General features: G+C 33.2%; 1 protein-coding gene across 4 annotated transcripts; it reads right to left on the minus strand.

Annotated features, from left to right (window-relative positions):
- Nucleotides 1-631: 631 nt before the first annotated feature.
- Nucleotides 632-9,932, minus strand: LOC123676706. Of its 4 annotated transcripts, none has more exons than XM_045612873.1 (4): nt 9,624-9,932; nt 8,749-9,218; nt 5,231-8,623; nt 632-1,171 (listed from the first exon to the last, which is right to left on the minus strand). In XM_045612873.1, the coding sequence occupies exons 2-4, from the start codon at nt 9,101-9,103 to the stop codon at nt 1,134-1,136; spliced, it is 3,786 nt and encodes a 1,261-aa protein (XP_045468829.1). In that variant the 5' UTR covers nt 9,104-9,218; nt 9,624-9,932; the 3' UTR covers nt 632-1,133. The 4 variants fall into 4 exon arrangements, with proteins under 4 accessions (XP_045468829.1, XP_045468811.1, XP_045468804.1 ...); XM_045612855.1 differs by having other exon boundaries at nt 632-1,174; nt 9,605-9,904; XM_045612848.1 differs by having other exon boundaries at nt 632-1,174; nt 9,624-9,901.
- Nucleotides 9,933-17,816: the final 7,884 nt, after the last annotated feature.

The following is a 17,816-nucleotide window of genomic DNA, read 5'->3' on the forward strand; positions in this document are numbered from 1 at the left end:
CGAGAATGAATCTGATTCATTTATAATTTCTCATATAGTTATATTGTGTATACAATCATGTGGCTTCCAAAGGTGCAATTGGCGCGAGAATGAATCTGAGCTCTTAAGTTTGCTTCGATATGATTTAATTTTTGTCGTGCTTACGGACGGACAGAATCGAACTTAGACGATTCGTTATTAGTGGGACAAAACTTATTGAGACCACTCTCGGCTCAAAATCAAAAAAATACAGACATTATGATAAAATGACCTGCTCGATGACGAGCGCTCAAAAATTCATTTTTGAGATTATCTTTTGAAAGAAAATTGAGTTCATTTATGATTTGGAAGTGAAATTTAACCAAATCTGACTTACTGCCTTTTGATATCTTTATACGGTTAGATTAGACTCTCAAGATAGGAGGATCGATCAATGCACAAGGGTAAAATTTTTACACCAATTTTCTCTATATTAGATTTTCAAGTTACTGGTAAAAGTTTAGGACAGATGGATGCATTTCAAAAGGAGGACCATAAATATTTAAGGGGATTGAAATTATTTTCTTGAACCTTCCAAAAGTGTATTATTGGATGATAATAAACTAATCTCAGTTTTCTCTGCATGATAAATCGAATAAAAGACTTCAGTCTATAAATATTAAGATATTTCTATTTAACAATGTATATTTTATAATGATCAACCGTTCCACAAATCTACAATTAAGAACATTACAATGTATTGTATTTTACGTAAAGAAACCAGAAACATTCTACAAGGCTCCATGGTATAAATAATAAGAATAATAAACAAATAAAACTAAGCTAAAACATAAACAATATGTCAACAACTTTACAATATAATCATACAATTATACAAGTGAAATATTTCAAGTTTTTGTACGTAAAATGCAAATGAAATAGTATAGTATAGAATAAAGGTTATGTATGGAAAATAGCGTAATATACAAAGTGTATGAAGACACTGCTCTTTTCTGTCTATATTTACAATGAATTCTAGCTATATACAAGAGGTTAGGTCAAATAAACGAAATTTGTAGTTGGGGATTATCACATTCTGTACATTGGCCACACATCTACTGCTGCAGCTCTGAAATGGGCACGAACAAGGAGGCGACAGCGTCGCCTGCAAATTGTCACTTCACTTCTTTTTTTCTTTTTAACTCCAAGTCGACTACTGAAAAAAAAACATTGTTGACTTATTTTTACTCAATATATCAGAGGAGAAGAGTTAAATAATAAACCAAAAGAAAATTAATATAAAAGAATTTATTTTACACTAAAAAATATTTCATTACTAGTTGTGTCAATATATCAGTGGCAAATAGTAGAAATTTGATGAAATACATATATTGCATTATTCCAATGTACAGTGCATCCTATTTTGGGTGAGACAGCCGGGTTTCTCGCTTGTTATTTAAGATAGAGCATTGCGGTTTTCACGTTCCTTTCCTACTTTTTTGTGAAACTCAAGTTGGTCTAATCAGATTTTGCATAACTGTTTCCGTTCAAGAGATACAGGGCGATTTTGGAAATTGATACTTTTCGGACCCCTCCTTTATCTCCGAAGTTATTAGAAATAATGCTGAGATAAAAACTATGTCTGAATCAGAATTCTGCGAAGAATCCAGTGGAGTACTCAATTTTTTTTTTCGGGGTATGGTTTTGAAGATTGAACACAAACCTATATTTTTTTTCAATGGAACACCCTATATATCTTTACTTCGTTGAATTCGTTATTTTTTTCCCTTCAAAATGATGTATGATACCATGTAGGTAGGATGTTCAGAAATGTTAAAAAAACACTAAAACAACAAATAATGATGATTCTTTTGTTAATGGGCAATGGATTTCATATATAAAAAAGAATCAATTGGATAATTTTCATTTGTGATTTTTATTTATAGTAGAGTTAGATAATACATTCATCACTAACATGAAAAACAAAACGTATGTACCTACCTAATAACAACAAATAAATAATACAAAAATTCATAAACATTGCACAATATCTTACTAAACTGTTCAAATTGCTGTCCATTATCCCCTAAAACATAATTGACAAAACTTTTCAATATGCCTGAGTGCATTTAATATTATAAAAGGGCGGTTTTATGAATCTTGGAAAACTGCCTCTGTTGATGCACGAAGTTCTTCGGGACTGTTGAGTCTTTTACTGTAGTATATTATATGTATTAGGGAAAATGGACAGCAATTTGAACAGTTTAATCTGTAAGATATTATGCAATGTTTATGAATGTTTGTATTATTCATTAGGTAGGTACCTACGTTTTGTTTTTCATGTTAGTGATGAGTGTATTATCTTTGTTTGCTCACTCTACTATAAATAAAAATCACAAATGAAAATTATCCAATTGATCCTTTTTTTATATGGGAAATCCATTGCTCATTAACAAAAAATCATCATTATTTGATGACGCAATTATTCAATCTTGCGAACAATTGTTTCTGAAAAGTTATTATTATCTAATCATTTTGGACAAGAAATGAATTTTCTTTGTTAAGATTTGTTTGTAGAGTTATCAATATTAACATCTTTGTATATTTGTTGACTACAAAAATATTAGAAGTTCTCTCCTCCAAGCACTACAGCTTTGGATGGTATAGCCATCTTTGAGAATAAAATTTAAATGTCCTAATTTCATGTGTTTCTATCATTTTTGTTGAATATTTTTAAAATTCTGATTGCCTAATTCAAATTCGTCTTGGATTTTCAATTTAGGATTGACAAATTCTACTTGCATCAGTTCTCAACGGGAAATGGATTAATTTTTGCTTTGAATTTTTATTATCTACTAATTTTGGTAAGCAAATCTGTATGAAAGACCATCTTTGAATGACATCCGACTTTTTTCGTTTCATCTTTTAAAATGAGCGAAGATAAATATGTATACTCAAAGAGACTTTGAGAGAGAATTTTGAAAAAGAAAGAAACTATTTAACAATAAACATAGTCAAAACGCTGACTACTTCACCGAGCAAGAAAAGTTGCGAAGCATTTTGTAGACGCCGACACATTTCATAAAAATTGAGAACCGAAAAAAAATCGATATATACTTTGACAAAAGACTTAAAAACACTATAGAAAATTATTATTATTCCAGTTCACATAGATTTTTTTTATCTAGAAATAACATCTAAACAATTTATCATCCCTAGATGACTATAATTTCATATTTGTTTCCGAATTTAACTAATAATGGTTTGATATTATATTAAAGGGCTTCAGTACTATGTCATGCAATATATTTTGAATCTTTGAAAGTGTCTTAAAAGATAAAAAACTTCAAGGAATTCTGTTAATAATAGAATCTGTAACCTTCATCTTATGTCTATAGCATATGTTTATGGTTATATTTATGTATATCCCCAATATTCAGAAATAAGAAACTATTAAAAATTATAAATGAGGTGGAAAACAATGTTTTATTGCTTCTTGCTAACCTATTCGAAAATTCAAGTCATTGAAAGTGGTTTGTAAGATAAATAATAACACAAGCATAAAGTGGGGCCTGAATCAGAGACCTTTGGCTTATCAAAACTAGATGTTAACCTTCACCCTAAAGATCCTGTTGTAAATTTTTGATGCAAAATGAAGTGTATGCCTCTAAAATAATAGGGAAATTTGAAATTTTTTACTCTAAAACTATTGAAGTATTGATTGTGACAGACATTTTTTAATTGACGATGCGGTTTTATCCGATTGAGCACAAGGTAAGCTCAATCTTTCTTCGAAAACCACGACAAAATTCATTTGGAAGTTTCAGAAATTAGGGTGTACAGACATACAGAAATTTCAATAAATGCCTTTTTTATTGAAATGTACCTAAAAATTTCAAAATATCTACATATCACGCCATCTATACGCCACTCTTGGTGTTAATATATTCTCCGCTAGGGGATAAAATTAGTCTCAGTTCAACCATGAACAAGCTAACACCTATTTAACATTGTGTACTTTTCCAAATAATTCCATTTATTATACAAAATATTGACAATTTCAAGTTATGTTAATCTTTTCATATCACCTAAGAATTTTTTCATTCATTTATGAAATGTACAGACATGCCAGTTTCTACTGTTTTTTATAAAGTCTTGACAATATAACTTTTTGATACCTTGGATATCAATCCATTCCATTAGTTAAATAAAATAAAGGTAAAATTATGATTTTTGGGCCATTTTGAACACTGATGTATTCAAAGGTACTATGATACAACATACAACAGCGAATTGGATATTTAAGCGTAAAACTTTAACATTTACTACATGCGTTAATGCACCCGTATTTTTTGGAAAAAACTGAACAAACAAAATTTGTTGACCAGGATAAGCAAAAATTACCCAACGACATCATCTGCGCAATAAGCGTTCAAATACTATTCATATCATGAATTGAATTGAAAAATCTATAAACATTTGCCATTTGCTTATCATGGTGAACTAATATAATTATGTTGTTCGCAAAAAAATTAAAACAAAAACATTTGCCATCCGGTACCGATTGTTTCATACTTAAAAATCTGACCCAATAATTTTGACTAAAATTGACAAATTTCAAAATATTGTGAGTATACTATTTATACAATAGATGAATCATGAAAAATATGAAATGCTATATTTTCGCTGGTGAATATAATATACACATAGTTAATTTGAATATAAGTTAAATTAACTGAAGGGTTAATCGATTGGTCCCATGTGAATATCACCTATCACTAAATTTTATTTTTCTGTATCTCCATAATTTTGAACAACTTATATTTCAAAAGGGTTTATCTGTGATATTGTATTATTACCACATTAAGGATAAATATAAAAAATAATGTGGAGCAAATATCAAAATTATGAATGTATAATGAGCACACAAATGTACTCAATAAGGTTCATGAGAAGTAAAAAGTTAATATAAAATAAAAACAATATACTGTTCACTATAGAAAACAATGATCTAATAATATGTAGATAGTGTGTAGACAGAGAGAGGAATCTACTTAACAAGGGACTTTGCATCAGTTAATCATAGTTTTGGTTCTAGATATTGAACCAAACAATACTATTCTATCATTGCTTGAATTTTAGATTTCTTCAAGTTCTCTTTCATGGTCATGTGATGGGAGCTTAACCTTTTCTCTTCACCCAAGAAAGCATTTACGTATTATTAGTTCATTGGAGTCTATATCAATTGAAAAAACAAATTTTAGATCATTACCTGCACTTCTTGTTTTCCTTCGGACTGCTTCAGCTGCTGTTGTTGCACTATCAATATGGACTCTGATATCACCCTTACTTCTTGTATTTTGAGCTGGCATTGCAGACCTAACCGATCGTCTTGTACTCAAAGGTGCATTATTTGTCACAATGCTTTTTGCTAAACCAACTGGTGATTTTACTTTAGCTTTAGTTGAAGCTACTGTAGTGACAACATTTGTCATAACTGTAGCAATTGAGTTGGATATAGAAGATGTTGCAACTACTGGGGGGGCATTACTTTTCCGCATTTTTTCAATTAATGGTTCATCACTATCTGAACTTTCATCATTATTTTTCACATTTAATGTCATATTTCCAACAAAATTGGGTTTTTTCACATTGTTAACTCTAGTTGTTGCTTGTTCTGTTCCAACTTGTTTTATTTCATTATTTTCATTTAGTTTACGGTTCTTCTTCTTGAAATCATCCAAACTTTGATTTGAACTTTCTGATTCTTGACGTTTTCTTTTATTAGCAGGTGTTGAACCTCTTTGCTGTCTTGTAACTGGAGAATTTAAATTAATTTCGGGGCTATTCAATTTAGATGATGCCCTTGTTCGAACTGATCTTGTAGCAGGACTTGGGTTATCTGAATTATGTTGATCTGATGGTATTTCTATCAAGAGAGCTTCAAGCAAACTCTTATTCTTTAACGGACTTGAATTATTGATGTCTTCTGATCCTTCTTGAAAAATTTCTTCTGAATCCCTACTTTTTTCTGGGTTAGAATAAGTGTATAAAGGGGGTGCTATCCTCAGAGGAAGTGGTTCAAGATCTTCTTTATTAGTTTGGTTTGAAGGTAATTCATTAGAATTTGTAGGTGTTAAAAGTGATTCATTTTTATCATAAGGCTCTTTTTCTTTTGTATTATTAATATTGGTGTGTATTGATATTGGAGATGTGCTATTCTTTAAATTATCTTGCAATGAAGATGTGATACAGCAATCTTCTCCATTGAGGCCTTCCATTTTCGCCAATTGAGCCTCAATGTCCATCATATCAGGCACTTGGGTTTTAGGTTTCAATGCTGGTTCTGGCATATCAGCATGAGGGCTCTGACTGGCTTGATTTGGAGATTTTTCACTCAAGGCATCCATGCTTTCAATACCACTATCTTCCCCCTGTGCTCCACTGTTAGGTGATCTACCTGCTACTGGTTTCTCTACTACTTCACTTTTTCTATCAGGAGTATGACTCCCATCAGGTTCTGGTAACTTCTCTTCTACAGGAGGTGGCTTTTCTGGAGCAGGTGTAGTCTGATCAATTCTATGAGGGATTCTATTGACTCCTTCTAACAATCTTTGCTTTATTTTAGATTCCATATCGATTTCAACACTGGGCAAGTTGATTTGTTGTTTGGCTATTTTCTCTGCTAAATTCTTAGAGTAACTCTTATTCCTATTCAGTTCACGATTTTTTACTTTTTCTTTCCTAGGTTTCGGTAATCCTACCACAGTTCCGATATTTGTAGAACCAAGGACCTCAGTACTTTCGACACCGTCCGACTGACTTAATCTCCTTTTTTTATCTTCAGAACTAATTCCATTAGAATCTAAAAATTTTTTGCTAGATTTACACAAGTCGGAATCACTTCCACGTCTTTCTTTCTCCTTATCTTTGGATATATAGTTATGAAGAACAACTTTAGTTTCCTGTGAAGTCAATTGGGAACCCATTTGTGGGAGGCCATCTTTATATTCACTATTGATTTTAGGTCTTTTAATTTTTTTGACCTCTGAGTTTGAAGTTCTTATCTTTGTTTGTTCTAAAGATGAATCAACCACAACTGATGGGGGAATGTTCAACTCATCTTCTCCAAAAGATGTGTCTTGCTTTCTCTTAAGGGTATAATCTTGAGTTTTCCTTACTTTCATCTTCTCCCCACTATCTAACATTTTATTTCTTTTTTTATTTTTTATTACTAAATTTCTACCACGTAATGATATATGTAAGGGAGGGACCCTCAGCCCTTCAGAACTTGGTGGTGTTTGTGGGGAGGGACTTGGAGTAACTGATGCCATCAAAGCTTTCTTCGGTTGTTGAGTATTAATAAAACTAACGTCCACTTTATAAGCTGGATTCACAGGTTCAGATTTTTCTAATTTCAACCTTAGTTTGATTTTTTCAGTTGGCTTCAATGAAGGAGAATCTCGACCTTTATCTTTAGAGGATTTTATATTTTTATATCTATGTTTAACACCTGTTTCTATCAAAGATGATCTAGTATCACTATCACTTTGATCAGTAATGTTATTCATAATATTATCAGTTTTGGAAGTGGAATTTGTATCTTCATCCGAAAATGTTGCACTAGGGGATGGCAAATCTGTGAACACATCCCTTACTTCTTCATCTTCACTTTCATCACTCGACTGGGGTTCCAATTCACCTGTCAAGGGATTTATAAGAAAGTTCTTCCCAATTGGTTGTGGTTCCGGTGGATCAAGTATTGAATGGTCACTGTGATTAGAATTTGCTAATAATTCTGGTATGTCTGGAGGACTATGCACCAGGTCATGCTCTAACGAAGGTAAGAGTTGGTCCAGGTCATCTGCTCTAAGGTCTGTGAGAGATGGTGTTATATCAGGTAGATGAGTTGGTGAGGCCCATGACAATGGGTATGGGGGTGGCGGTGGTAGTAGAGAAGTTGGCCTTGAAACAGGAAGATTATTCAAAGGTGGAGGTTGAGTTGCACTTATACTTAGAGCGCAGGGAGTTGTACTAATCATTTGGTGTTTATTAGATAAGGCGCTTGGTGAAACAATTGAATTCACTGATAAGTTACTATTAGTATTGGTCTGTGGTATAGTTACTAACACATTATTGTTACTAGTCACTGTTCTAGGACACTTAAACTTTACTGCTGCATTAGCAGTTGCAGGAGGCACACTTAAAACACTATCAGCTCCGTCATTTTGTAATAAGTTCACTAATAATGGACTTGATATTGATACAGGAGGATTTTGAGTTGGGTACGGGGGTGGTGGTAAAGATGGAACCGTTGACAGAGGCACTGTTGCTACTGAAACTGGTACAGATGTCAATGAAACTGTGGAGTTCTGTTGCTGATGCTGATTACTAATTTCTCTACTATGTATAGCTTGATTCATGCTAGTGAATGGAAAAGGGTTCTTTGATGTAGTTGGGGAACTGCCAACAGCCACTTTAGGCACCACAGAGTCTGAAGGACACACCACATTAGGTGATTTAAATTGCACTTTTTCACTGGCCACTGTCGAGTTTGTTGCAGAGGAAACTGAACTGCTACCACTTGAAGAAAATAACCTGGCGAGCGGTCCTTCAAAATCAGACCTGCCCACAGAGATATTGTTGGATGATGCACCTGAACCATCTGAAATCAATTAATTTCAAAATTAAAACTCAAAACTTTCAACAGTATCTTAAAAATTTATAACAAAATATTCATGAAATTGACAATTAAAATCAATTAAAAAAATTATTATATCGAAAAATTACCTTGAGCTGTTCTCAGAACAATTTCTTGAGCTTCAGAACCAAGAGGGCCAGGAGCAATTCGTAAAGAAATTACTTGATCATCTTCTACTTGCACAGACAAAATGCCAATGGCTTTAAGCAGATGAGAGCCTTCATTGGCTAATTGTCGAAGACGTAACGCTGCCTCTCTTGGAATAGACAGCGTTACCCTAACCGAATTCCAGGGCTCCAGCTTGTGTATTTTGACTATCTTACACAGAATATCATTCAACGAATTTTTTGCACTACTTAGTTGTTTAGAGAAATCTGGATCTTCCAAGTTTCCCTTATAAGTAACTATTGTTGTCAATTTGCGGCCATCTAAATCTGTTACCATTTAAATTATGAACAGGTTAGTCAGGACAGGCCCCAACGTAACCTGCGTCATCTTTCAACGCCTTCTAAGAGGATCACATGCCGAAATTTCGATAGATTACTGTGTCGGTGCAGTCCTGAAAACAAAGATAATTAGCGCCGTGGGCCATTTTAGAGTCCACTTTCCCAATACTACAATTTCATATATTGAAACACAGCTGGAATGTATAAAAAATGGATCATAGATTCTTCGATAGCAAAAAATTTTTCATATTTGCTGGTTTTTCGAAGGTTCTATAGAGAAAAACTATGAATAAATGAAAGATGGATAAAGCAGCAGCCATCTTGTATGCCAGACGGGGGAGTGTTATTACATGTGTTCAAACTCAAAATAAAGTGGATATTGGACAAGGATATATTCGGCTGAAAGGATACTCGCCCTTCTCCATGAAAAAATTCAGGTTTTGATAGTTGTGTCTCATATAAAACCTGTAGTATAAAGGACGGAAATTGATTTGCTTACTGTTAAGAATATTACATACCCCATTTTAAGTGACATACTTTTGACACACAGAATTTCTCTCCAGCGGTTGTATCCAATCAGAAAATAGGATTATTAAATATTTCGATCACTTATATTTATGTTTTCACCAAAAAATATTGTAAAAACACACATAGTATTTCTACAAATAATTAAACGCTTTCAACAATAACAACTCGTCGCCATTCAAGGTGCGCTGACTGCCATGCGCAAAGTGCCGAAATCGAAATGTTGAGGCCCAAATTTGACAGATCGTCAAAAATATTTCGAAGTTCAAGAAAGATCGTCGATATAATTCAATTTTCAATTCGTTATTAAATTTTTTTGAGAGGTTTTTTACCTTTCTCCTCAAAATTTTGTTGTAATTCTGTGAAAACACTATGCAGTTCTCTGCTTCAACTTATAATTGTGAAAATATTTCTCAAGAAAACGTTTCTTTATAAGCATTGAGTTGAAATGAATTAGGTATAATCCTTACAAAAATAATCAGATTCTTCTGGATATCTCAAGAGTGTAAATGAATGCGTTCGAATTTCACTTTGGTTTCAAATTTCTTCGCGTTTAAGATTGGTACGTAAGTGCGAAATATGAATTTCAGACGTTCAACAGAAAAATTAATGTAGAAGATAACTTTTGAATTGACCGAATTTCTCTAAGTTGTAATACTATTCCGTTTGCTTTTTTATTATTAGAAAAATCTTTCGTAACCGATATGGCTATTTTGAGGTAGCGCTTCAGTTTCGAAAGAACTTGAGGTAAGCGAATTAATTGAAAAATAAATTGAAACTGCAGTTACAACAATTCTAATTATTTCTTCTACGATAACAGTTGTAATAACTAATATTTGAATGTTCAAAAGTTCTTTCCATTCTTTAGGTTATGATAATATGAGACACGTGACATGTTTTTGCGCTTTATCTCCATCCTGTTTTATGGCGCTTTGTTTCGTGGTGCTTCGAGGAACCAATGGAATAGTGAAATCTGGAAAGGCCACACCACAGAATACTATATACCCTATTCTGTGCTGATCAAACTTCATTTGATTTCCACATCGTTTTTTATGGCGCTCACATTGAATTTCGCTGTTGTTTTTCTACCTGTAAAAAGAAAAACAACTTTTGTCAATCTTAAATTCTGGTTGCCATATTGGCAGAAACAAGATTTAATCAGTGAACAAACCAGTATTTCTAGACATATCAATCTTGAGCTGGAGATAAGGATCCTTAGAACATTAATAAGAGGAACGGAAAAAAATCGCCTTGTAAGTGATGCATTTGTTTTGAAGCGTCACTCCTTGTCTGACGGGACACTCCAGCAGTAGCGTAACATAATTTGATTAATTTCGAAATTATCAATTCATGCTCAAAAAAGTTTACAATGTGATTTATGTTTTTCTCTGTTTAATGATTTAGCTATTGTGAAGTTATGAAAAAAGGATTCCTGATAAAGCATTCAACAATCAAATCAGGATTCTCCACGCCTATGGCTCGCACACGAAATCGGCTAGTTCAATTGTGATTGGTGATACTATTCGGGATCGAGTACAAATGTTTACTTTCCATTCCTTCTATCTATATTCTAAGTAAGGATCTTATTCACAATTTTCTATGAACTTGTGCTATTCCAAAGTATTGAGGCATTTGTCCATAAACACAATATAATTACGTTTTTGTAAATGAACATAAACTCTACTTTAATTTCTGAAATGTCGTCATTTCTCGAAAGGACGACAACTTATTTTGTCTGTGTAATAAAAAATTGACACTGTTCTTGACTTTTGTTGGTGAAGAAAGCATTTTTTTTAAATAAACCTGCCCCCAGATGAAGAATGATAAAGTTTTTGGTATTGAGTGTCTTCTGAATTTAAAAAAAGGAAAAAGTATTCCCAAAGTATAATATATACTATTTTTTGCATTACCCATAGCTGTGCCCCTACCGGCTGTACGAAAAATTCCAATTGAAAAAAAAATTATGGATTATCAATAAGTACTACATTTCGAGTTCATAAACAAAAATCTAAATGGCATGTGAAACTGAATTTGATTCCCATAATAATTGATACATAAGCTAAGCCATATATCACTCTTGTTGATATCAAAAAAGTGTGCTCCTATCTTCTAAGCAGTATATATGGCTAAAATGTGTGATAACTATTGAAGAAGCTGCTGCATAAATAGTGATAGATTCAGTGGCGACGCTAGAGGGGCTGACATTCTGCAGCCCAATACCTCTCCCCTAAAATTTAACATACTAAGGCTAAAATAATTACATGACTAGCAGAACTATAATTTCGCTTTACATTGCATCCCCCCCCCCTCTAAAAAAAATCCAGCCACCCCTTGGCAACCCCCGTTTCTAAAAGCTGGCGTCGCCACTGGATAGATTTATAGAAAAAAAAGTAAGTGATTCATTGTAATGTCGCATTTGAGGGAGGATAATTAAATACATGTATAGATCGTATAAAAAATAATTTATTAGCACTTTTGCTACCAAAGACATATTTGGACGAATACTTTAATATTTTATTTTGTTCAAAACTCTTTCTGAATCCGAAATTTTCCCATAGATAAACCCAAACGGTTTAACCAAACTATTAAACTGAAATAAAAGTATTATTACTCTGATGATAGAGGATTCACCCAATATTCAGGAAGTGGTCACCTATTTTCTCAGGAATTTGAAATAATAATAAATCGACTTTATTCAACAAATGTACATACATTTGCCCTGAAAAGGCAAAGATTATCTAAAACTATTCTTAAACTCTTAATCGCCCCAGTTACTAATCAAAGTAAATTAAACAATATGTATAAAAACCATGCCCTTATAATAGGTAGTTGTATATATACGTGGTTTCATCGAAATTTACGTCTTCGCATTCTGTATTCTGTAGGATTGTATAAAATAAATAGAGTAATCTAGAGCTTGTTCTAGCAGGCACGGTATCATTAGGAAATACGGATTGAACATGTGCCAACAGTGCTTTTAGAGAGTAGAGTAGGTACGCCAATGTTATTGAATTCAAGAAGTTGGAAAAATTATTATTAGTAGAAATGATAATATAATTATCATTAATGCCATCAGTGCTAGTACCTAGTCCTAATATAGCCTTTTTAAACTCTAATATAGAATAGAAGTCTGCACTCTGCGCTTCTACCATTCAATCTCCATCAGTTGATGGGTGAGAGGAGATGGGACCTGATGGAAACAGAGAGGATACACTAATAATTTTGTAGGAAGGTATGATCAATAAGAAGAAGTCAGTCAAGTGAAACCATAGACCTAATATCAATTTGATATTAGGTCTATGAGTGAAACTCTTGAGTTTTGACAGGAGACGACTTCTAACCTTTATGTTGTGTACAACAATAACGAAGTGATTGAAAATATGGATGAACAATAAGCCTGTTTTCATAATCAATTCTTTTATAGACTAATATCTTTATTTTTTCAGGGAAAACAATCTTATGTTAAATTTGCGGGAACATTTGGTACGAATATTTCTTAGCAGATTTTCTTTACGAAATGGCATTTGTAAAATATTTATAGCATACCTATTTAAAGAACATAAAATATCATTATGCTCCAAAGAAAATAATTCATTTAACATTTCGAACAATTGCATACATAGAAAATCTGATTTATAATGCAGGATAGTTGAAAATGGACAAGAGAGATATGATTATGCTTGTGGGAAGGAAAAAATGCCTAATAATGTCCATCGCTTATCATGTTTATCTCTATTGATGAATAAACTAGTTGCTAACCTACAAATTCAGTAATTAGTTTGTGTTGTAAATCTGACAAAACAATAGATGTTAAGAACTTATCAAATGAAGAAAAATTAAGATTATTCTTAATCAACATTAATATATTCATAGTTTCATGAGTTATTATTCCAGGAATCAACCATGAAGAAAGTGAGGTAAATATGTGACCAAATCACCAAAGAAATTTAAAATGCATTTTACTCCTCCTTTTTTTTATCTTGGTTCTGCATGGTATCTGAATTAAGATGTTTAATACACTTTTATGTTTTATCCTGGTATATATCCCTCATTGGAATTTTTAGAAGCCGATGTGAATTTGTAGTGTCCTGGTAGTTGTTTGAACGTAAGATAAAATGAATATTTGCTATTCATATGTTTTTTTTAGCTTGTGAAAATTCTTCATGTTTTTCATGATATACCGAAGAATAAAATTCTTTATTCAATTCATTTTTCTAAATATAAATTACTAAGTAGAAATATATCATCAGTATTAGGGAATTGAGATAATTCACAAGGAATAAATCTAATGAATTTGACTGATAACACTAAGACTCGTTGAATTGAAAAAATGATATTATCTCACTAGAAATAGGCGAGTCCTGTTTGAATTTACTATACGAAACGGAATAACAGGTTATCGGCAATGATCAACATGTGGATAAGAAAATATTGACTTTCATCTTCTCACATGAATCACGCAGAATGATTTTAACTAATTTTGTGTACAAGTGAATTGATATCAATGATCTACTAATATTGATTTCACAAAGATGTCCTAACCTAACACGAAACCATAGAGAAAAAGATTAGATCAATTAATCATCGAATTAATGAACACCACAGATAATACAAAGAACAGGTTCGGTTCTTAATCTTTGATGAGAACAGGTACCCGGAACAGGTTGTGCTAACCTGTGGCGAAAAACCTGTTCGGTTCTTTTCGTAACAATAACAACCCTATACGACACTAATAGCCTTCCGATTGGTCATGACTCATGACTTCTTTAAATTATTGTAACCTTTGTAATCTACAGGCCTTGTGCTCAGTACTCAGTAGCTGAGCGGGCCATCCTGTTCCTGACATTTTCGTCCATTGAAGCAGGGCCGCATCACGGGCGTGACAAAGGTGGCACTTGCATCGGGCGCAAGGTCCGCAGGGGCGCCCAAAAAATATTGGAGCACCAGGCGAAATAATTTGAAAGATCACAACTCGGTTTTCATATATACGCCACGCAACGAGTGAATCAGGAAGCATTTAAAATATTGCTAGCCTTCCCTAGAATTTGCGTACTATGCAAAGGTGTAGAAATATAAAATTTCAGAATTCTTGCAAAGACGAAAAAAGAACATTTTTGCCATAAAATGAACCAATAATAATTTTACTTTTCTTTGGATTCGACACGGCAGTGAAGAATCGGACCATTTTACGGTTTATGAGTTTATTATCGCTTTCAAAATGAGTACTTTTATTGCACTACGAGCACTTCTATGTCCAAGGTTTATTATTTTCCTTCATCTATCCGCTTTGTTGGCGATGCCCTTATTTGCTCTCTGTGATTTTGCCAGGGCCCCCGCAAGGGACATCAACGCCTGCGTGCGGAACATATTTTTTGGCGCCCCTTAAAGGGGGGAGGTGGAGAAAAGCACTGTTGGATAATCGGAATTTTTTTTTTTGTTTTGTTAAGAATATAGTGTAGAATGGTTGAAAATCTATCAGCAACCTTCATTGCCTTAAGAGCTTTATGATGTTAGTTGTAACATAATACATTTTGAATGTGTTTCAAAACTTAAGCTGTATTCTTCTTTAAATGATTCATAAAGGTATAAACATTCAATTAGGATCCATCCAGAAATTGAATGGATGTTTTTCTAGATTTGGCTGTTGCAAATTTTTTCATTAATCAATCAATCAATTTTATCGAGTATCTCTTGCTCTATATCTAAGATTGCCAATCCAGAAAATCTTTCTTATGACATGGTAGACTTCAAATAGTTTTCAATTATTTTTAATTTAGTGAATGATCTCTAACCAGAAGCAACAGACACAGGTAAAGTGAGAAGGATTCTTGAGGCAATACTAAGATTTGGTAGAGAAGAAGTAAGATTATTCTCAAAAATATATTGTAGAATTTCAAGAGGATTTTCGCTTCAGATAATGAAAAAAATCTTAGGGCTTTTATCTCGTTGAATAAATCATTTTCTTTCACGTCAGCCTGTTTTTTCCTGATCAGTTAGCTTTTGTTGAAGAGCATGACAGCATTTTAATAGATATTTATCATTTAATTTGAGAATATCACAAATAAAACAAAAAATGTTATCGTAATCAGATATCATATCGAACCTACTATTTAAGGAAATTAGTGTTTGATCAATTATTCAAAAAGGAATTTATTTTAAAAGCGATTTTTGGATCTTCGAGGTGGCTCATCCGTCTGTTCTTAATCGAACAATTTTGGTTTATACTTTCGTCTTACAGTATATAATAGAGAAAAACCTTGATCTATCTCAAGAGCAGCCGCTAGTTTTTCCTCGAGAACATTATCATCCCTATAACTTTTGAAATGATCAACTAAATTCTTCAAATAGTTTTGGCACACTTTAATGTCACTTTGCATCATTTTGCTTACAATATTAATCTGGAATGAAACATCATAAGAAATTTTATAACATTCCAATCTTTTTGTGGATGAAGAGAAATATATATAAAGTTCTTGTACAATATCAAAAGAGTCCACTCTTTCATTTGAAACCTTAGCAGCATCATTTTCAGTTAAATTTAAGCTGTGTGCAGCACATGGCGCAAAAAATTCCCTAAGATTAGCATCGAGTTTTTGTAAACCATCTGGCTATTTCATAGCGATTGCGACGTTCGGAAACTTGTATAAATTGCAAGAAAGAAGATTGGAAAAAAAATTGTTAAAAAAAATTTGAAAGAATCTTTTTCGAAAACCTTTGGTCCATCGGTTCTTCATGCGGTCTATAAGAGATTTTGGCGCCCTTTTAGAGTGGCGCCCGCGTGCGGTGCACGCGTTGCACGCGCGGTTGCGGGGGCTCTGGATTTTGCCATTCGTCATCGGTATACGTACACTTACCCGTTGTTTTCGGTTTTTTTGTATCATTCTCTTAACAAAATTTTAATACTGTAACCACAGACTAATCTGTGCTGTAACTATCAAAGAACTGAACTGAGTAATTCACATCGAAAAATTGTCTGGGCTGTGTTATACAATTTATTGTGTTTCATTCAAATTGCAATTTATTTGTATTTAAGCGGTGTTCCTAAACTGGAGGTACCTACCAATGAAAATGACAGATTTCTTGGGTCCGCAAACGCTTTGTTTTTGAGATACGGGTATTAAAGTTCAAGTTTTTTCCTCATAGAATCTTTCCTTCACAAGATATTTAATTTGAATTGGCATAGATATTTAAATTTAAAGTTTTCATCTTGTGGTATGCTTATTTTGTATGCAAATCTACAGGGTGATATTTTTTCTGGAAGGGTACCCGCTTATTTCCTCCACAACTATTTTTTGGTGAAGCACTGGCTCTTTAAAAAAATGAAAAAAAAAGTCCGGTCTTGTATTACACTTTTTGGTTTGTTGGAGTTTTGTCTGGTACTACATTTTTTGGTTTGTTGTAGTTTTGTCGTATCTGCTATCGATTTCGAGAAGAAAAATTCAAATAGCTCTATAGTAATCCTCAGGAAAGGGCATCTTTAGGTAAACCTAGTATAAGCATAGTATAAGGAATGGTACTATGGTATAAGGTAAGAACAATCGAATTTGTTCCAAAGTTCGTTTTAAAAACCTCGTAAACGCAAACGTTGTTGTAAAAATTATTTTTTTGATTTTTGTATTGTCAGCTGACAGTACAAAGACCTAAGAGCCCGTTCACATGACGAGCGGTCTACAAGCGGTTTGAAACCGCGCGTTTACAAGTACATAAATTTTCTTCGAAGCGTACACATGCCTCCGCGCGTTTTTATGGACCGCGCGTAGAGCGCTGTTCTAGAGCTTGCCCGTAGTAACCGCGCGTTGGCTCGCGGTTTGAGATCATAGGTTTCTAATGTAACCGTTCAGATGACCGCGCTTGCACGAGCTGATAGATGCCAGAGACGTATTTACGTATTTTCCTTCGATCCGTTCGGTCAGAAATATTTCGAAATGGAACCGGACGCTCCTAAACTATTCATAGATGAAATTGAGAATTTTCCTGTAATATGCGACATGACAAGTAGTGTATATTCAGATAAAAACTCAAGGAGACGGGCTTGGGAAGAACTCGTCATCATATCCTGTGAAGGAGATGCTAATGAAGAAAAAATATTAATTATGTGACCACATAAAAATGATAATAGCTCTTTATTTAGAAATCATGAGATACACGTAGAAAAAATACAAATGAAGAGAAATAGTATCAAAATA

This window comes from Harmonia axyridis, chromosome 1 (genome assembly GCF_914767665.1).
Source record: "Harmonia axyridis chromosome 1, icHarAxyr1.1, whole genome shotgun sequence".
Classification (NCBI taxonomy): domain Eukaryota; kingdom Metazoa; phylum Arthropoda; class Insecta; order Coleoptera; family Coccinellidae; genus Harmonia; species Harmonia axyridis.

Coding starts and splice junctions, on each gene's coding strand:
- LOC123676706 (XM_045612855.1), bottom strand. CDS start 9,103: ATGGTAACAGATTTAGATGGCCGCAAATTGACAACAATAGTTACTTAT. Junction 8,624..8,748: donor TGTTCTGAGAACAGCTCAAG/GTAATTTTTCGA, acceptor AATTGATTTCAG/ATGGTTCAGGTGCATCATCC. Junction 1,175..5,230: donor AAGGAAAACAAGAAGTGCAG/GTAATGATCTAA, acceptor TTTTTTTTTCAG/TAGTCGACTTGGAGTTAAAA.